The sequence below is a fragment of the Rattus norvegicus genome, chromosome 6 (genome assembly GCF_036323735.1).
Source record: "Rattus norvegicus strain BN/NHsdMcwi chromosome 6, GRCr8, whole genome shotgun sequence".
Lineage (NCBI taxonomy): Eukaryota > Metazoa > Chordata > Mammalia > Rodentia > Muridae > Rattus > Rattus norvegicus.
Window position 1 is genome coordinate 60,607,587 of NC_086024.1, and position 22,786 is coordinate 60,630,372.

Consider the following 22,786-nt stretch of genomic DNA (forward strand, 5'->3'; position numbering starts at 1 on the left):
GCTTATTCACAGGGAATGGACAATTGCTTGAGCTGAAATGACAAGGAGGACAAAAACAGCAGCAAATGCGAAAATCCGAATGTTTCTCCTTTGACTTGAAAATCTTTTAAAGTAGTACGCTGCCACTTTCAAAGATTATTTAAAAAAAATAACGTTCTCACATTAGTACTTTTTTTTAATCAAGGTGTTTAATTCTTTTAATATGATTGAAATAGAAACTATAGATTGTGAAACACAACACAGTGAAACATGTATTATCCTGTTTACATTGTAGAGCTACTAAGATTATTATGACATCCACACCAGCACTGGACCCGAATAACTATGACCCTTATTTTTTAAATGGTGGACAGAAATATTTAAAACCCTATCTCCTGATGGGGTGGCCAGAAAAGTCATCTGCATTTACTCAGGTGCTTTTGTTGATATCTTCTCACTCCTTTATCCAAAAGACGAATTTTAGTATTGCTAAAATACGATGAAAAGTCTGAGATTGACATTAGGTTGGAGGTAAGGAATCAGCTCACTGCAGCTCCCTCAGGACCAGAGAAGTCCTGGGCCAGAGACAGTTGGGATATTACTCATAAGGAAGCAAGCAAGAGGCGCTCGAGACCTCGGCTGGGCTGCCTTGCTCTCTCAGTCTAAGGAGGAGAAAGAATGTGAGTGAACTGAACGCAGCACTTGGTTGGGAAACCAGGCCTCTCTGTAGGGCACACGTCTGCGTAGCCTGCTTTCGTTAGCTTGGTACCACAGAAGCCTGTCCTCTCATCCGGACAGAATAACATCTCTATAGTGCAAGGTCTTCAGTAATCAACTGTGTTCGAAGTGGCTGCTTGGGACAAAAACCAAAGCAGTGTTTCTGCCTTCAAAACTTGCTAAACTTCAAGGGGCCATTGACAAGTGCCTCCCAGGAATCACGTTCATTAATGCTTCATCTTAGGATGCAAATTTGACATTTCTAATTCTAATGTGAGAAGTAGTTACTATGGATCCATGGATATGATAAATCAGTGTCCTGGCTCTCACTGTGGTAAGAGCGAGGGCTTAGAGGCATTATTATTAATATTTTATTTATAATAAAATGATGGTCCGAGCTGTGTTATCTTTCTATAGTGGCCCCACATAATACAAACACAGTTACTACTTGGTGAATACAGTGTAAGAATGTGCATTATTGCTAACTTGAAAAATTACGCATCATATCAGTATTGTAGGATATCCGTTCAAGAATTTTGAATTTTGGTTTCACGCAAATTGGTGAATAAGATATGAAATGTGTAACAACATACAAACTGAGGGTACCAGCAGTAATGATATATGATAACATCATGTAGTGTTTTTGATCATTTAATATTGATTCAAACATAGAGTAACGTCCTCTAAATTCATGTTATTTTTATCTAAAGCAATTCAGATGTGACAGTAGTCATTAGAGAAGTTGTTAGAGTATCATATGTATTTACTTTGCATAGTAAGCAGGACAGCACCCTTTTTTCTTGGATAAGTTGTAAATATAAACCCAAGGTTGTACAGTGGCATGTGAATACAGTGATAATGATAAACATGATAATGCAGTTCTATATTTAATTATCTACAGCTATGAATAAAATTACTTTTTACAAGACAGCTAAACAAAAGGTCATATAATCATACTTATGTTCTCTTCATCAAAATTAGTATTTAATTCAGAATATATGTTTAGTGATCATATTCTGTATCTGCAGACCACCATGTCTGACTTCCAAGTGTTGCTTGTACAATTACGCCACATTTTTCTGTCTTACAAAATCTATCTTCATTCTAAATTTTGTTTTTCCCAACGCAAATCCACGGTTAGGAGTCTTCACAAGGTTCGGTTTCCTAAAGTTTCCTCCTAAGTCCTTTCTTTTCCTTTATTCACTTCTCTATGGAATTGTGCTAAGCATGAGCATCTCCAAGGCGAGGAAGGCACGCCTTTGTGCTCACAGAGAGTTCTGTTTGACAGGTCATCATGGAGGCAGGTGGGTACGCTGCTGAGATGTTGACACTAGACAAGATTTCATGGGTCACTGCAGCCTCTCAGATTCGTTTCAGCACCTCACTAGGCAAGAACACTTGGGTGTTCCTGCAGTCTCTGTGGTGCTCTTGTACTGTAGCCAGCCAAGATGAAGAAGAACAGATTGTCTTCACACACATCAGGCCAGCCTGAGCTTCACTGGCACTTACAGAGTCCACTGTTTATTTCATTAAAGTGAAATCTGTTTCTTTCACGTCCTGTGCAGAATGTGAAGGATGACGGACAGCATGTGTGGCGACTCAAGCACTTTAACAAGCCCGCCTACTGCAATCTCTGCCTGAACATGCTGATTGGCGTGGGGAAGCAGGGCCTCTGCTGCTCCTGTGAGTTCACCCCCTCTTGCCTGATGTCATCACCTCGCCTGAGGGAAAAATGAGCTCAGGCAGCTATCCTGTTTGTGTGACATACCTCAGGCCAGCACGCTTAGGGTGCATATTTCCCTGTAGTTTCCCAATGCTCAGGTCTTTCAAAGGGGATAAATGATATGTTCCAAATCCTTAGAGATTTCTTTGTATTGTAGTTTAACCTCCAAGTATTTGTGTTTCTCACTTGTCCTTGGTGTATTTAAACGTTTCACTACTTTCTCGTGCTCATATCTTATTTATATTTTATATTCCATTCATTAGCTGAGCACCTTATTTATAGTTAGCTTTTCAAGGTAAAGCAATTCCTTTAAATCTTAAAAAAATAAAGACAGTTCATTAAAACACAGATTTTTTTCACTCAAATTAAAAAAATTTACACCTCTAGGTCTTATATATTTATTGATACATGTGTTTGTGGGGGGAAGGAAGTGGGTGAGTGAGGTTGTGTCCATGTCTATGACTGTGCATGCAGTGTGTTCTTGTGGAGATCTAAGATTAATACCTAGTGACTTCCTCCAGTGCCCCCACTGCACACACTGACTCAGATTTTCTTACTGACCCAGATCTCAACTACTTTGGCTAGTCATATTGTGCCTGGGAGACTCTCTTCTTCCAGTTCTCTGAGGTACTCACAGACGGTCAATATTTGTTCAATGAGCTCTTGAGATCTGAACTATCGTCATTGTGTAGCCAGTGCTTTACCTGCTGAACTATCCCCCTAACCTCTCTGGTACATTGCTTTATGTAAAGACAAGTTTTCATATGAATATAGACATTGGAATATAAGGCATTATACATTGTGTTCATTTTAATAATTTCAGTTTTTTTGGTCTCACAAGATTTATTTTATTCTAATAAATCTACGTTTCCAGTTAGAGATTATCTAAGAGAGTGTATATCGATATGTGAGATAGTTAATTTATAAAATCATCTAGTATTGACTTCATTTATAGCATTTTTACTTAAAATAAAGCTTAGATTCTCTGAGATAAGGGTAAGTTCTCCAATGATGTGCTGATTCAGCCACAGCAATTTCTGCTGTGTAATATGCTTTAAGATTTTCTTTCTCTAGGTGCATTATTTGACATTAAGAATTAAACTTAATCTCATAAATGTGTACAATTTATAAAATGGATGGGATCTTTTTAAGGTTATATAACATTTGTCAAATGTCACATTAGAGGAGCATTTCTGGTGGCCATGTTGGAAGGTTCAGATCTACTAGAATATTCTCCATGTCAAAACAAACAAACAAAACCAAACAATTTCAGAACTTCTATAACTTTCAAGGGAGAGACGATTTTTAGAGCAGACTTAACCGACTGAAAAAAGATAACTTTCCAAGAAGTGGAGTGGTATTATATAAAAATACAGGCTTTTGCCATCTACAAAGTGGTTTTTAGTGGAACACACAGAACATGAGAATGAGTTCTCCCTGACTGCTTCCCAGACTCACAGACAGGATACCTAAGAGTCTTGTTATTAAACACCGTGAGCATTGTGTGCATTTCACTCATATTTCAGGAAGTGAATTTTTAAGTTGTTGATTGGTTTACTTTTTAAGAATTCTTCTGCATACTTATGAATCCCGAGTTGCTAGTGCAGAACGGTCTTCTTAGACAGCACCTGCATGTGACCTTACTGATATTTAGAGTGAAACCAGGAGATGTGGAGAGGCACCCCCAAATGTGTTTTTGTTTTGTGGCATAGATTATATACATGTATTCATATATACATTTGCCGGTATAAATGTGTTTTTTCTGTGTGTGTGTGTGTGTGTGTGTGTGTGTGTGTGTGTGTGTGTGAGTGTATCTTCCTGGCACCATATGTTGCCGAGGGAAGGTGGTTGTTGGAAGAAACAATATCATGATGGAAGAGGAAAAGGAAGAATGAACTTCTCTGAAGCCTGGCGATGGATAGAATCTATTCTCCTGCGATAGCCAAATCTACCATTTAAAGTTTAGATAAGTCAATAGACAACCAGCTTAAGCACACAGACGTTTAATCCCATGCCTGCCAGCTGCTCTCATGCCTATACTTGGTGAAATATAGACCTCTTCCTTCTAGCAAATGACACAAAGCCATTTGGCAGCCATCAATTTGTCTTTAATATTTTTGTCATCTGGGAATTATTGTGAAAAATTCGAGCAAGGACTGATTTAATTAAGCATTTCCTGTCCCTGCTATGCCATGATAGAGGAGCCTTGGTTTCTCATATGCATACTATTTCCTGTACTAATTGGCCTTTTGCATTCCATGATAAAAACAGCCGACTTGGACTTTTTTCCTTGATGCGGCTGATTGGATTGATTAGAGAACAGTGGATGCGAAATGAGGATCTGTTAATGCCACTCTTCCCTCGTAAATTTGCAATCAGGACTAGGGTCAGCTCTGAATCTGTGTACCTGTTTCCTTTCAGTCTGCAAGTACACCGTCCATGAGCGCTGCGTGGCCAGAGCCCCGCCCTCCTGCATCAAGACCTATGTGAAGTCCAAGAAGAACACTGACGTAAGTCTGGCAACACAAGCTTTCTAGATGTGTGACCATGAATAGCGCTTCTTACCACCCTGCTATTCTTCTGTTTCAGGTCATGCACCATTATTGGGTCGAAGGCAATTGCCCAACCAAGTGTGATAAGTGCCACAAGACAGTGAAATGTTACCAGGGCCTGACGGGGCTGCACTGTGTTTGGTGTCAGACCACGGTGAGTATCATGGAACACTGTCCTGGAAGGGCTTTGCAATTAGAATAAATCACCTAAAACCCTGGGGAGGGTGCAATTCTTATTTCATCTGCCTGAGAATCAGATTTGTCTTCATATGACTCAATATTTTAGAGATGACATCTTCACATGCTTTTCGAGGACCCATGAAGTGGGTTCTAGAAGTTCCCAGGAAAGCAATCAGAAACTGCGAATGAAAGATGGCAAACAGAAGAGGTTCATGGCTGCTTGAGTATATTTGCATCTCAGGACACATTCAACCATTCTCTCATGTATGCTCCTTACCTGCAGTTACTTCGTGAGCTGGGACACAAGAGGTTTTGGTGCAGTAATAATTAGGGAAAAACACAATCGCCAAGGCTTTAGGATACCACCCGGTTGACTGTCAAACTGCTTCAAATAACTTTGGAATAAACAGTTATTAGTTGATACTGCTATGACTGTTTAATTTCTGAAATTGACATAAGCAAACATTTCTTCTTTTTGAGTGTTTATTAGCCAGCTGGGGTGGTTTTGTTTCTTTCTAGCAGAATAGCCTCTTAGTCCTTCAGTTCTTTGCATTCTTTTGTGAGACTAAACAGCAGAGGGCACTGTAATAGTTGTCAATTTTATTTATTTATTTATTTATTTATTTATTTATTTATTTATTTATTGGTAGAGTTACAAGTTTCTGTCCAAATCTACAGGTTAAACAGTGTTCTTAAACACCCCCCCACACACACACACAGAGAGAGAGAGAGAGAGAGAGAGAGAGAGAGAGAGAACACACACAGAGAATAATGTAAACACATTTTGACTTTCATTTCAAAGTACAATTAAGTGTTTGAAGAGCTTGGTTATTATATTAAAATGTCTAGCAATTAGAAGAACATATTAATGCTCAATTTTAAAGAGACATAAAAATTTTATTTTTAAAAACAGTTGTATATATTAAAAGTGTATTTGGGAAACTAAACAATTATAAGACTATGTCACTTTTCTTCCATATCTTATAGAAGCCTAGCCCCAGCCCCACATAATTTTACTTGGCATATCTTAATTTTAGCATAGGCTAAGATTAGAAAATATCAGGATTGACTCTTTTACTTTTATCAAATTTAAATTTGTATTGACTATGTTGCCGTTGCTATCATTTTTACTATTCTTCTTACTAACTGTTACTATTATTATTAGTAGTCGTCGTAGTAGTAGTAGATTTCTCTATTTCTTAAAAAGATAATATTTATGAGTGACTATTCAACTTGAAAGACAGGAATTAATGTGCTAGGTCTCTAGACGCGAGATCTCTGGGTGCTTAGAAGTTTGCTATTCAATTCTTTTCTTCTTCCCACTTTGTCTCCATCAGTCTTTCAGAATTCTAATTTGCAGCAACAGTAGGGACACCCTTATTAATTTATCAATTTTGTCACTAGTATCAGAATATGTTCACCTGAAAATATTTATATACTTAGTATTATTCATAGCTTTCTTGAGCTGTTTTATGAAAATGTTAGCCTAAGACCGTTCCCTCAATTAATGGTGACTAATGTGACAGATCTCTAAAGGACCAAATGTCACCTTCATACTCTGGGAGTCAGGAGAGTGCAGGAATGTGGTTCTGCCTGGCTTGACTTTTGTCAGGGGCCACCTGAGTGGATTCCATGAGGAGCTACTTAAACAGATCAGAGGATGGAGCATAGCTGCACTCCAATCTTTCTCCAAAAGCTATTACTTATTTCTGACTTGAAATCACAACTTGAGAAATGTAGAATATTAAAATGGCCTGAGTCACTTAAAATCTGTGCCACTGTATCCATGAATAGCCTCAGATTGGGACAATATTCTACACTGTAAAATGGTGCTGATAATACCTATCTTATAGGACTGTTGAAAGGATTTAATATGTAAAAAGTCTGTATAGATATGCTTAGAAATGGAGAACATACTTAGTAAACGTTCAGGTGAAGTTAGACATGGTGCCTAGAGTCAACCCTCATGTCCATGCGGCATGCTGGGAGTAACATTCAGGATACTCCCATCTCATTTTGGGAAGGATTTATAAATGGAAATTTCCCAAACCTACTCAGAGTAACTCTTGCATCCTTAAAGACCTTAGGATATTGTGTGGGTTCAAACATCACTAACTTTTATGTCAAGATCCATAGACCTGCGTTCTCAAGAGCAACTCCTCAACTCTTATCCTGCCATTTGCAAGAGCTGATCCTAAAATGAGGTTTCCAGTTACTATGTGAGTTAGACTCAGGTTTTTCTTGTCTTTCACGTTTGTCTCCTCCATAGAGCCTAGTGCTAAGTCCTTACATTTCTTGCTTAAAATATCTCTTGCAGATCTGAGATTTTGACTTCATGTTCCCAACCTTAGTACAAGCTCTTAGCACCCCCTCCCCACTAGATTAGAGTAAGAATCTCTTGGCTTATTTCCCTGACAGAAGGTACTTCTCCTATATGTAGGCTGCCATACCACCACCAGAAAAATCTTTTGAAAACCTTAATTTGCTATAATATGTCCGCTTCAGCAATCTATAATAATTCCATGATAATCAATGCAGCCTCTCCACCACCTACCTCATTTTTATTTTGACTTTTACAAAGCACAGATTTAAGAAGCACAGGTTCTTGCATCCTCTTTCGCCACTGAATTCTCTGTTAGTGATGGGTATTTTTCAAGGAACCCCTATGGAGGCCATGATTAGTCCAGAACCTTTACTTAAAATGTCCCATTCCTTGAGCTGTACTAGTCCTAAATACTCACTAGGAACCAAGTTTACTTATTTATTTCCCTTGACATTTTCTTTGATGCTAATATTTTCTTCTTCAATTTATTTTATTTCTGAAAGGAAGACTGAATTGCTCCTAGCAATTTCATTTCTGCGTGCCATCAATGTTATACTCCTGTTTGCCTCCATTGCTACAGGCTGATAGCATGCACGTCTCCCTTAATCATCTGATGATCCTAAGGGAGTGTCAGGTTTTGAGGAAATCTTCGGGTTCACCATAACGAGCAATACAGTAATCTTCATGTTAAATATTGAATCTCAAGTATACTTCGTCTTCAAATATTAATCACAAAATGTCTTGAAAAAAACGGTAATGGTCAAATTTCATTAGATTGGTTGGTTAATAAACTATGAAACATAAGCGATAAACATCCATTTCTGCACTTTTAAGCCAGTGACATGTATCTTCATGTACTATAGCAGCCAGCCATCCTGCAAACCTAAAGCTAAGAAGGACATTTTATGTTTTACCTAAGGCTTTCTCGCTAACATGGGAAATTGGTAAATTTCCAGGAAATGAACAGGAAAAGTTGTGTCTCCTACCTAAGCAAATTTTTTCTGTGCTTTCAACGTCATTCCTTTGAGTCAGACTCATCGTGGTTTTCGTTTCTTTTTCTTACTTATATGCTGACAGCATTGAAATCACACTGCCAAGCCTGGTTCACATCCGCTGGGTGTGTCCCTGTCATGGGTTTGACTCAGTGTGTTAAGTTGCTTCTGGTCAAGAAAGGATGACTCCTTGTCAGGCAAGAATCACTAGACTGTGAGGTTAATACAACTATTTGAGATTAATAAGAGAATGCCTATATTCTACATCTGATCACTAACTTGATATCATATTAATATACTTTTAATAAAAGTAATACACTCCTGGCAATGACATTTAAGCTTTTTAAGTCTTAGACAATTTATCATTTAGCAAATGCCATCATGAAGGAAGCACCCTGAATTTGTAAATATTGATTTCATGTCAAAGTGTCAACTAACAAATATATTCCTTTAAGTCAGGTCATTGAATTTTATTTGTAAGAAGGACTATTGTTTTGTTTACGAATCTCTAGATTCTAGTGAACACTTCTCCTGGTTTTCCTTTTTCTACTACTCATTTCTACTATTAGCTCAACACCTCTCCATAACACACACACACACACACACACACACACACACACACACACACACACCTCTCTCTCTCTCTCTCTCTCTCTCTCTCTCATCCAAACTTGAGACAGATTTTGCTAATAAACATAGAGCTGGCTCTAAATTAGGTGCTATTGTGAGCTGTCAAATTCTGAAATTATTTCCAAGTGTTTAATCCAAGTCCAAGAAAAGCTGGTTCATATTACATGACTTTACTAGACATACGCTTGTATCTGTTACCCTGAAAGAGCATTTCCGGGTATCTTAAAAATAAGCTTTACTTTTCTACATGCCATCTTTTAAAAATATGAAAAGATAGCTGTGGACAACATTTTGAAAATGACTTTGGAAAGGTGGGAACTATTTCTCTTGGAAATTCTGCTCAAGAGGCAGATGCATCTGTGATCAAGTTCATTTATAACCTCGAGGAAGGCTTCTGTCTGCCTGTCTTTGCTTACTTTCTGTTCTTGAAGATAGTCAACAATTCTGGGCATCTTTCGGACTCCACCCTTTTCACACATCCTGATGCATGGAATGACATGGCAACACATTGTCAAAACCTGATTGTCTTACTATCAGACAACGCTACAAACTAGGGAGGTTTTAATAACAAGGGATATGCTTCATGCACTCTGGAGGCTGAGTGCTTTCAGGTCAGGGGGCATGTCATATTAAAGCATTTTTTAGTGTCACAACTTGGCAGATGACATTGTTTGTCAGGACAAAAATAAATGTTTGTCTTCTGGACCACTTCTGATTCTTTCCAGGATTGCTAATTATCTAGGGGACCCTTCTCATACCTCCATCTAGCTCAAGTTAGGTCCCTAGCGTTCCATCTCCAAATACTGTCCACATTTGAATTTAGGAATTGTTCTACATAGACTGTAAAGTGTATTTAAGAAACAGTGCCAATCCCAGAACCTTGATATGGTTCTCAGTAGGTATTGACAACTTTCCCTTTGTGATCTGTTGTTAAAAAGACACATGCACACATTCTCAGAAAACACAATGTTATCAGAAACCTAAAGAAAACCAATTTGTTCATTTTAATTCTATTATGTGATTTCGATTTAGTTGATACCTGTGTTTTTAATAGACTCATTTTTTTCTTTACAGAATTTTCAATTTACAACAGAGATGACGCAATCATTTATGACTGATAGTCTTGTTTTGAAGCTCTTTTTTGTTCTGTTTGTTTTGCTAGCTGGCTGATTTTTCAGTTTCTGTCTTGTTATCAGGTACACTTCTGGGTGTTGTGAGGCATCGGTCATAGATGCTTCACAAGTTGAACCATGGCTTTTAAAAATGGTTAGTTCTTTAACCATGTTGCCCACAATTTTGACCTTTCCCTCTAAAAACAATATCATGGACTGGATAGCCACTATAATATACTTTCAAGATGTCTGGTTATAGTTTTCACAAAAAATAAGGTATTCCATACATGATTAATAAATGCAAATCTCTTCAGACATGTTTCTCTTAATATGTGTTCCTGTTTCACTGACAGGCGAGATGCCCACTCACATTATGGACCCTGCTACTTGCTGATACTTCTTTAAGATTGAACAGAAAACTCAGAGATATAGGACATTGTGGCAGTTAAACTTGGAAATATTATACTGGGCCTAGTTCTATCAAAGCAGCATTCCGTGAGATATATTGAGTTATATCCTCGCTTACACTAGTCTCCTAGTCAATTGAATATTTCTAAGTCCTTAGTTCTTTCCATTTGGGCCTAAGTGTAAAAATCAGTCACCAACTTTAATGACTGTTTATATTGGAAATACGTGAGATGGAGGGGAATGTGAAGTTGAGACTCAGATGCTGTCACCGAGCTGTGCTGGCCTAAGGCTGTGTGGTCCTTCCTTACCTGAAATTTATGCAATGTGTCATTTTAGAGTGTCCTACAGAGTACGACTTCAAGACAGTCTCACTCTGCACACACCAAGATTGCCTTATGAGAGTGTTTTAGCCTCTTTAGGCTCAGTTTTGAGGTAGTTGCCCAATATCAAGGAGTAAAACTTAATCTCTGTGACAAGCGAAAATCCAGAGGAAACTTAAGACACTGGATCTGCCTTGGGTTTTCATCGTGTCAATGGGCTTATTTTCTACAGCTCCTATAACAGAATGTAGAAAACTAAGTGGTGTAAGGCAACATAAATTTATTCTCTTAAATCCTGGAAGAGTAGAAACTTAACAATGTCAGCAAGGCCATTAGCCTCCTGAAGCATTTAGGGACAAACCCAGAATATAGGTTTATTTGGTTCAATTGTGTATAAGGATTCAGCTGCTTCTTTGTCTTTAATACCTTTTACCTTTTGACAAAGATTAGCAGTGCCTAAGAGGAATTGTGACCCACGTTTATATAAAGAAGTTTACATGCTACTGAGAGAAAGAGATGCTAAGTGTAGAAAGATGTATAAAAAGACTTTTATTTTGTCTTTTACTAGATTGTGATAGTTTCTAGAAGTCCTTGGTGTTCCTTGTATAAAGACAACATTAATATCTAAGCCTGGCTTGTCTCATGTTTCCTTCCTGTATTAGTATTTCAGGTCCAGATTTCTTTCTCACTATAAAGCTTCCAGTCAAGGGCCAGACACATCCAGCATGATTATATTCTAGCTTGAGTATATTAACATAGGCTGTGTTTGCAAAAAAAAAAAAAAGGTTCACATTCACTCATATCAGGAGCAAGATTTTGATCTTTACGTATTATTTAGATATGATCATTTTCACCACACCCTTGGCAGCTTGTTGCCTATGAATCTATATATCTGGGATAATAATTATTTTATGAGAATAATTTCAATAAACCAATATATCTTAGAGTTATTTTAAGGAAGTTGCATTTTTATTGCCCAGGCAGAATATAGGTTTATTTGGTTCTATTGTGTACAAGGATTCAGCTACTTCTTTGTCTTTAATACCTTTTATCTTTTGACAAAGATTAGCAGTGCCTAAGAGGACTTGTGACCCACGTTTATATACAGAAATGTATGTGCTTCTGAGAGAAGGAGATGCTGATTGTAGAAGATGTGTGAAAATACATTCATTTCGTGTAATGCAGCCTAATGGGCACGAATTATAGTACAAGTACTTGAACTCTAAAGCGGAGTCCCTGTGTGACAAATGTCAGAGAGTACAGGACAGCACAAATCCTCCTTCAGTGTGGTTCCATCACCACCCTTAAATCAACAGTGAGCCTGGGCTCAGTGGCTAATTAACTGCTTAGACAGAGGAGTTAATACAGCTAAGGCTTAAATGGAGTGGCCTTCTGAAATGAGTAGATAAACTGAAACTGAAAAATACTGTAATATTCATTTTTTAACAACACACATGGCACGACTATTTCATACTAAATCAATAGTAAGTAGTGAAAGGGAGACACTTTGGAATATCTTGGAGTGAGAATTATTTTCACCAAATCTTTGATAAAAGACCATCTCTTTGATTTCAAAACATCACTACTTTATCATTTTGTTATACTTACATTTTAATTTAAACTAGTGATCAGGGTTGATGAAAAATATCAGCTAAGGTTCCTACATATTGTAAAATAAATATCACATTATATGATTATAAGTTAACCTAACGTCGGGCTGGTAAACACAATATAAAGATCCACTTTCATAATCATAATCATCTTCTTTTATTTATATCCTGCTCCTACTGAGATGAATCTCAGGTTACATTTACATATTGAATTAAAAAGTTAAAACTAATGATGGGATCAATTATGCCCCATACTGAGCTGTGCACTTTGGAATGACTTTGAGAAAACAGGAGGGTCAAAAAGAAAAGAAGAAGCATCAACAGCGCACAGTGGTTTCAAGATTCCACTGAAGGATAAGCAAGGTGACACTGTAGTTAGCAGTAAATTGTGTTGGTGAAAGAAAGTATAAAATTTAGCAAAATTAGTATAAAATTGTCAGTAAGCTCTGAGCCTGTTTGTTCTTATAATTCTTCTAATATACTTGTAATGTATTATTGTATCTAATCTGCAGTCTGCTCTTCCCTGGATGCTATTGTCACATAGATTTGATACTACTTCTGTCTCCTTTCCTAGCTGCACAATAAATGTGCTTCTCATCTGAAGCCTGAATGTGACTGTGGACCCTTGAAGGACCATATTTTGCCACCCACCACAATCTGTCCAGTTGTATTGGTGAGTTCGCCTTCATCATTCGGGTTTCACTTGTGCGTACTGTGAGAAACTGTAACGCTATGCCAATGAGTAATTCTGGAAATAATTTTTCATTACTTAAGGAACAACTCTGTCAGCCTGACCCACACCATCTATCCAGAGTAGAAACCTCTGCTCAGGGTGTTCTCGTCTTCCTTGTATGTATACACGGTGGGGTAAGGGATGCTCAAATTGAAGCAGACTCGGATGTTGTCTCTTAGTCATGCCGTACTTACCAGAAATTGTATAGGCAGAATGCGTCTACATTTTACATATTTTATAGATGTAGCTTCCCAGAAAATGAGGTTATTCTTGTGGGCATTTTGCTAGGAATGCACATTCCGTGTCTAAAGTTTTGAGGTCTCTGTTTTAGGTCAGAGGCTACCTTGAATGATGACACAGATCTTGAAATACGTTTCTACTAGCTGTTTTTTTTTTAATTACTAAACAATAAATTTTACTACCTGCAGGCTAATTATCTATTAAATAAATATAGAAATGAAAAGTGGAGTGGGGGGGTAATTATGAAGACTCTTAATAAGGATAGAAACAGTGCTCAAAGACAATGTTCACTTTCAGAATACCAATTGTTAATGATTGAAAAGTTATTTCATAAAACAAACTACACTCTATCTGTAACACACATCAGTTCTCTTCAAAAGCAACCCAGGAATTAAATGGGTAGAACTTTGGTTTTATATAATAAAAGTAAAACTAAGGAATGTTATACAAATACTTTTGTAAAGGTCAACTGAGAAATTAATCAAATTACTCAAATTTTCACCCACTTATAATTCATTTTTTTGTGGTTATCTGCAAAATACTGATGGCATTTTAACATGCTTGTATATACAAAATTATTATAAATTCTTTATTGTGTTGAATTATTAAAAGAAAGAAAATATCTTCAATTGCTGAGACTAGCAGTAATTAATTTTAATATTTCCCAATGTAATACTTGTTAAACACACATAATAATTGAGATTAATTATAAATATTGAGTCATAAAATACTTTAGATTTTAAATTAATTTGTTGCTATTCATATGCATGAAAGAATTTTAATTTTTAACAGTATTTTTCATTCTAAAAATATTGTAATTTTGATTATTTAAATGCATCTTTGAGATCATGTTTTAATTTCCACAAAAAGTCTGATTTTTTTTTGTTCCATGAGGATTCGGGTAGGATCTCCTGCTCAGTGGAACAATTCACATTCAGGCCAGGCTGCTGTGTCACATAACATCAATCATGAGGTGCAGCTTCTCCCTCGTTCCTTTCTTGGGCAGTTGAAGGCCTGATAGCTTGTGTTACATGGATAGCCTTCCCACAATCTAGGCAAACTTCCATTCCTGCATTTGGATACTTTTGATTCTGAAAAGTTATTTTCAGTCTCCAAGTATTGATATGGTATCTTTCATGATTTGTATCTCAACTTTTGTTATTGAGTCATTAGAATGTGGCTGGGTCTGAAGCAAATCCTTAGCTACATTTAAATCACTGACATCATGCCTCCCTCAGCCCTGGCCTTTTCTTGAGACACTCCCTTCAGCATCTTTGCAGGGGTAACAATGTTACCTTGATAGCTACTGCTGTATCACTAGGTCCTTGCTTCTTGTGTCACAGTTTTAACACCTTTACTAAATCTTCCTAATCTGATATCATGGTTCTGGTCCACCCCATGCCACTTTGGCCATTTTTTGCCTGGGATTGTCTGTTCCAGTGACATTCTTATAGTCCTGCTTCCTTTTCAAACATCTCTAAGCTGCTTGCTGGGTCTAAATGTCACCTTCAGGTATAAAGTGATTACCACAGTTCCTTACTTGAATTCCAACGTCTTCTATGGTAAAGAAAGTCCTTAACTGGGTCAACCGACTCCATCTTTGGCAAAACATAAAACACACTGGAAATCAAGGATAATTGAACTGTGTGCAATTCTCCAGGGACACCTTTTTCTCAAGCCTCAGCACTCTTGTGTATGTTAATAAAGCAGGTGATATTATGTCTTTTTAGAGTTTCTTCTGCCGTTCAAAGCAAGAGTGAAAGGCTGGGTATTTTTGTCTAATGGAATGAATATATTGACTACTACATCCATTAACTATTTAAGGCTCATCCTTTAAACAAAATAATGTTCAGCCTAAAAAGTTGGGTAAACTGTTCAACCTGATGGACATTGAGCCTTTCTAACCTGTGGACTCCCGTGACAATCCCAGACAGAATTTTACTCTGTTATCTGCTGTGCTATTTTAGTATTTATTTAAACAAAACTAGTAGGTCTTCAATAAAATAAAAATTTGCTAAGTTGGTTTTTTACTGTTGATTTCCTTTATTGGATGATTCGCCCATTTTAAATATCTGTGCCTTAAATTTTTGACATAGAATTCTTCATGGAGCCCGAAGTGTTGAGCTTAGATATTATGAAATGGCCAGTCATGTCATCTCTACAGCATCAGACAAAATGTCAAAGGAGAATTAAAAATGGTTACTGAGATGCAATTATTCCTTAGCTTTTTGAACTGAAGACAGTTTTAGAGAGATTATATGCACAGGTCATAGCATTCACCCTCTTAGAAGACACATGTCAGTACTGTTCAGTGTACTTGGAATTGTGCAGTCTCCAGTCCCTCATCTCGTGACAATGAATATGACTGTTTGGGGCCTATGCCTTCATTCTTCTTTGGTATAACTCCCTAAGGGCAGAAGCTAAATTACAACAGAGATGGTGTCTGTTTAGGGTTAGATTTCTCAGATCAGAAATAGCATTCCATAGCCCTACCATCATTTGAAACTCTCGGTGTTTTCTGCTGGAGTGGTTCTGGTGGCTACAAGGTTTCCCATTATATTTAATACCCCTTCGTTTTAGCTCCCCAATGCAGAATGTGCCAGGAGAAGAAAGGTGCAGTTATTATGTCAAAAAGTTAGGTTCATTCAATGTAGTTGATTCGTGATTTCTTTGGTTCATAAAATTAGAAGTTCCTATGTGTGTGACATATAACTTTAAGCACTGAGAAGTTATATCTGATGTGGGACTGTGACATACATGGTCAAAAGATATCTACAACATGACAAAGTAAGGATAACTTGAAGAATGTTATAGCAGAGACCAGAAGTTTGGAATTAACTTCGTGATAGATTGGTTCAGATGAGGAGAATCTGCAGTCATGGTTCTGGGTGTCCATGGTGTTCACTACATGTTTGAAAGTTAAGATACCCTGAGAATGGTTTTTAGATGCTGCTCCTAACACTACTCAGAATAAGCAGGAGAACTTATTCCAATGATTCCTCTCCGTCAGTGATGGATGAAGGGGGTGAGGGAACTTACTATGTGGGCCTCAGTACTGGTGCTAGATTATTTTTACCTGGAAGCCAAGAGTCTTCTCTATTGGAACCATTACTCGTTGTAATGGCTGAGAATATGGGAAATCTTTATTCAGTGGTGTTATAAGCAAAGTGAGTATAAAAGAAGAACACAACTAATTCATTAGTTTTAGATCATTTAGTGAAGCTCTTAGAAAAGAAGATGCATGGAAGATGGAGGAGAAAGAAAGTAGCATGCAGTGTAGTGGACAGAATATTTAACAAGATTCTGGCATTTAAGTGTGATATAATATTGTATATATAATGTAAAAATCATCAACAAGCAAACAATACAATTCAAAAGACAATGAGACCAACACAAGCATTTGAAACAAATATGTATATTGATTATCTATAAATATATGTATTTAGGTATAGTGTAATCATTTACCAGAAAGATACATAATACAAATTATAGAACTTAATACCACATACACAGCTGAACTATAAGATGGGGTAAAGGCCCAAATTGTGCCTAGCAAGTGCCCATTCCTCTGCTGTAGGCAGAAGAGTAACTGGAGAGGAAAGTCTAGACCACACACAGTGAATCATTTGCATGTAGGTCCTGACATTTATTACATTAATTTTTCCAGATGAGCTAATAACATCTCTTTTGGTAAATGGGGCATGACGTGTTAGTTAAGAAAATCTTCTATAAGATATACATACCTAGCATTAAAAATCTGATTACATCAGTTGCTACTATCAGGTTGCACTGAAGCTTAAAATTTAAATTTTAAGCTTTAGCTATAAAAATAACTAAATATTTATAAAATCTTAAAGGGCATAAATTTTAAATCTTGAATTCAGTAATGTAAAAGAACCTTGTAATAAATAAACTCTGTGGTATGTAGAACTTTTTCTTATGTTTCTGCAACTAAACTACATATGTCATGTGACATGCTGCCTTAATACTTAAATATATATCATTAAATATATTTCCATATAATATGAATGCCTATGAGGAATAACCCATAATTTCTCTAAAAGATAACATCTAATGTAAGGACTGTTTGTGGCTACCAATTTGCCCAACCTTTATTTTGTTAGAAGTAACCACTTAGCAGAAATCTTCAAAAAGACCATTCTTTCTTGACTTCTCTTATCTACCTAATAGTACAAGGTATCAATGTCACATGCTGTTTTGTTATAGAAATATTACTGTCCTACAGTGATTCTGTTTTATTTCTTTTTGTCTGTACTGCACTCTCATCTGCATCACAGGACCATAATAGATAATATTTGTGAAATAGACACCACACATAGGCAGATATAATTAATTTTTAATTCTAAATTAGCTGCAAATGATTACCTCATCTCCCTTTAAACTCAAACATATCCCTGTAATGTATAATCAAAGCAGTATATTAACAATAAGAGAATGCATGTTAAAGAATTGATCCATTTAGCATTTTCTCTCCTTTTGTACAACCGAGGCATTCCTGTGGAATAATTTCTCATAGACATAGTGTAATACCAAGTTTTAGTAAAGAAGTTTATACAAATGCCAACAGGATAAATAGTGATGCTTCTTAGATCCTATAAAGTGAAAGCACATTATTTGAGTGATTTAGGATCTAAGAATATTCCTTAGCTTTGACTCAAATGGTTCCGATTCTACCTCTCTTTCTCCTTCACTGCTAACTCTGTAATGTGGCCAATTATGGTGTTACTGCAGCAGCCATCTACGTAGTCCTACGTATAACACCCTCAGAGAACCATATGCCATATTAACTTCTCCTCTTCCGATCTCTCTTACTCTTCCACAATTTTAAGCATTCTAAATTATACATTGTAAATATGGTGATTACATCTTAAATAGCATAGGGTATGTGAAGTCTTCCTTAGAGCATGTGTTAAACTAAGTCACTACTCCACAGAATGTCAGAAGGTCTGTTAGGGAGTGAATATGGTGTGCGAGTCTTCTTCACAGCTCAGTTATTATGGGATCTTTTTGCGTCTACCTATCACTTACCTCACGCAAGTGAGAATTAATAATAACAACCCCAATGGTGAACATCAGCCAGTGCTACGAGGAGGGATGCATCTGAATTCTCTACAATTCTCAAACTTGCGAACAGTCTGCGACTTCCTTACACCAGTTCTTGAGCTTCCATCGATGTAGTGTGTGGTGGGGAGGTGTGAACGCTTGGTTGAGGCTGGAGCGTGCTGCTCTGAGTTTCACGTTCTACTTTTACACCGTTTCAGCTTCTTTGCTCTTCTTTCCAACTTACCTCGTTCACCTTTGGCTACAGCCACAGAGCTCATGCATCTCCTTGAAATCTTCTGCATAACCTACCTAGGATTTGATGATTTGTAACCATGCAGTTTTCTTCCTTTTTTTTCTTCTTTGTCAAAAGAATGGGGATAAAGTACATTGTCAGTTCTCAATAAATGTTTCATCAGTGTCATTACTTAATATTCATTTAATTAATATTCATTATAGGTCAATTCATAATTGTCATCATGGTAATGATAGGCAAAAGGGATCTCATTTTTTCTATATTTTGAAACTCTAAAAGAATCAGTTTCAGTGGTATTATTCACAAAGGAAAGTTGCTTTGTATTTATTTAATTTTTAAGATCAGCAGAATTAAACAGTAGCATTCCAATCCCAGCGAATAGGAAAGAACATTAGAGTATCGTCATGTGTACAATGCTCTACATTTGTTTCTGGCTAGGCATGCTCTTCATGTATAATACTAACAGTTGTATCATAAAAAGAGTACAATACAGAGTGGCATCATGTGATTTTTACATTGTGTATACCTGGGAAATGGACCAAATTTCACTACATTGTCCTGAATAAACTAACTTTCCTACTCATCTGCATGCTGTTCTCTCTCTCTCTCTCTCTCTCTCTCTCTCTCTCTCTCTCTCTCTCTCTCTCACACACACACACACACACACACGATATCATTTCTTAAGAAAAGAATCATTATCTATGTCTATTTATATATGCTTGTACCTGAAATAATAGATTCTGATCTTATGTTTATTTTTATTAGGACTATAACAATATTTCTGTAAGTTTGCATGATAGTTTCTACTTGAAATTTAATTGTACACACAGCCAGTTATAACTCTTTTTAAGGAAACAAATTTGTGCCATAGTAAGTTTATCACAGTTCATAGAAAAGCCAAAACACAGTGCCAATAAAATATAATTTGGAAGTTTGATGAAGATAAAAATCAAATGGAAATCAAAAATATGCACCCATACATAAACATCTCAAACGGGGATTTGAAACCATAACAAGATAAAAGTCTCAAAGAAAATGCAAGTGAAATTTAAAAATTTCATATGTGCCTATGATTCACAAATAAGGATGTGAGATTATCTAATAATGGGTGATTGGTTAAGGTAGGACTTACAGAAATACAGTACATAGAAAGAAGTGAGTAAATTTACACCAGAATTAAGTTAGAACTAAAAATGTATGTCACTAAATGTTGCAAATTTGATAGTGGTATTTTTCCACTCATGGATTTTAGTAGATTTACAAGTAAATGAAAGACCCAAGCTTGATAATGTTTATCTAGAGAAACACTTTGGAGTTTTATTTGTATAAAAATCCCAAGATCAGAATATGGCAGTGGGAGTCATTGTCCCTTTGTCCCAGCAACTCTCAGTGCAACGTGAAAGACTTGTTTCATTTTGTGCTCATTTTTATAACAACAATTAATAATATGTAAGGTGATGGCTCATGGATAAAGTTCACTTTAGGATGGCCAAAAGTAGTAATAATTCCAGGACTATAGAACAAGGAAGTAGCATATCCCATAAATGTTAGATAGATTGCCTGCCTGAACATTCATTGCATAGAATGAAGGAAATAGCAATTGCATTTGTTTTTATTGATAAAGGACAATAATAAAAACATCTATACCAAATTGGCACAGTTGTAGCATATGACAAGAGGGTTGAAGAATAAAGAGGGAAATAGGAGAGAGAAGATAGGCAAAAATATACCAGCAGCTGAGTAATGCAGAGAAAACACTCAGGGCAACTGACCCTTCTCTGAAACACAGGAGGATTAAGAAAGTATCTTAGATTCCTGGAGAACATCATCCAAAGAAAAGGACACAAGACTTTCCTAGAATAAGAAAGAAAACTAACAAGTTTTCATAATTTTAGGTATATTAAGAAAAATCAGACTGAATAAAAGAATCTGCATTTTCTGTTTGATTGATTTCCTTCATGCAATATCTATACAACATTTTTGGCTCATAAAATTATTCCAAATTTTCCTGGAAAGGAAAATGTGTTCAAGTACATAATATTGGAAAGAAGAGTGAGGAAAACCTGTTCTAAGAGCCTGTAGCAATATTTTTTCTTAAGGGTGCCCTGATTAAACAATGTTACATGGCAGTAGATATTAGGGGCTGGTGGAAAAGACTTAGGACACATGGAATCACACACAGTAATGAAATATATGATGTAATCTCATGTCACATTTGTTAGAACATCAGCTGTGTTGAGATTGTTGTATGATTACATGGAACACTTGAAAGAAAGTTAAATATCTATCCTCAAATAATTCACATGAATTAAATATTAATTTATTGATGAGATCACTATTAGAGGATTTTTCCCTAAAAGAAGAATGTTAAAATGTTGAACAAGTGGACAAGAGAAACAGTTTTAAATGATAAACATTAAAGTTTTCAGACCAGAAGAAGAGCTTATTATGGTACACTGTTACAAAAAGCCATCTTTTATAAACTCATGCAGTTTCTAAAATTGTCCGTTGTTGTCTAATATGTATCAAAATGCTGTTCTAGTTAAACACTGACAAGGCAAACTTGCCACAAACCATGTCATAAAGATGTCCAAGAATGTGGCCTCCTCTATTGTGCTTGCCTCCTCCCTAGGATGATTGCAAAGGACAGGTCAAATATCAGATTAACGACATTAAAGATAATCCTTTGTGTCATTGTCACCTCCTAAGTTTAAAATGTTGAATGCAACCCAAACCATACTTCCTGAAAGCCATTGGACATATAAGGAAGTGCCTTAGAGATGTCATCTGTGGATTTAATGTTTCTTGCTAAGAGGGACGGTCATAAATGACCCGTGTACATGGCTTCTTTTGTTTTCATATTTATGTTAGTTTTTCAGTTTAATTTATCCTCAAATATAAAGACAAATGAATTTATCCTTAAGTTGTTCCACAGACTCCTTTTTCAGATTTCATATTCTTCACTCATATTTTCACTGCCTACGTCAACATGTGTTTCTGTTTACCCATGAATTGCAATAATTCTGTTGAAGGCTCTGGACCCTCTCCTTCCTGTCAAATCTAGACAGTAAGACCTGTCACTTAGAGATGCCCTCCCTACACACACACACACACACACACACACACACACACACACCACTCTTTCTTCGTTAGTTGTTTTGTTTGTTTGTTTAGCTTGGTTTTAACACTTGACAAAAACTAGAGACATTTGGGTAAAGGGAACCTCGAATGAGCTGTCCCCACCAGTTTGGCCTGAAGAGTATTTTCTTAATTAAACATATAAGCGAGCCCAGCCCACACATGTGATTCTTAGTTGTATAAGAAAGCAGGTTTAGCCAAGTCATGAGGAGGGAGGGAGGCAACAAGCAGCTGCTTCTGCTACTTCCTCTGCAGTTTCCGACTCCAATTTTAGGCCTTGAGTTCCTGCTCTGGCTTCCCTAAGCAATGGAGTGTTCCACGAGAGTTGTAAGCTGAAATAAACCTCTTCCTCGCAAGGTTGCTTTTGATCAAGGTGTTTTATCACAGCAAGACAGTATCTCAAGAGTCATGGTATTCCTAGTTCCTTTTGGATAAGCTACACACATTCGGAAGGAATGTCACTCTGGAACACTGAAACATTCTCCTCTTTCTACAGTATCCTTATTCCATACAATCCATAAGTGCTTTTCTTCCTCTTCTTTTTTTTAAAAGTTGTGTTTTTTCTTTTCTTTCACTGGATATTTTCTTTACTTACATTACAACTTCGTAAAGCCCCTATCCCATCCCTCCTCCCCATGCTTCTGTGAGGGTGCTCTCCCATTCACCCACCCACCCCTTCCCACCTCCCCGCCATGGCATTCCCCTACACTGGGGCATTGAGCCTTCACAGGATCAAGGGTCTCTGCTCCCATTGATGCTGGCAATCTTCTGCTACATATGCAGCTGGAGCCATGGGTTACTCCATGTTTACT

At 36.8% G+C, this 22,786-nt stretch overlaps 1 protein-coding gene across 12 annotated transcripts in view; it reads left to right on the forward strand.

Moving 5' to 3' along the window:
* Dgkb (diacylglycerol kinase, beta) overlaps positions 1-22,786 on the forward strand; it is a 756,320-nt gene that overhangs the window by 239,486 nt on the left and 494,048 nt on the right. For all 12 annotated transcript variants that reach the window (XM_063262362.1, XM_017594328.3, XM_063262364.1 and 9 more), the window contains 4 exons: positions 2,262-2,379; positions 4,841-4,929; positions 5,009-5,125; positions 13,121-13,219. In XM_063262362.1, coding sequence (XP_063118432.1) covers positions 2,262-2,379; positions 4,841-4,929; positions 5,009-5,125; positions 13,121-13,219 — 423 coding nt within the window. The remainder of the gene's footprint in view (positions 1-2,261; positions 2,380-4,840; positions 4,930-5,008; positions 5,126-13,120; positions 13,220-22,786) is intronic.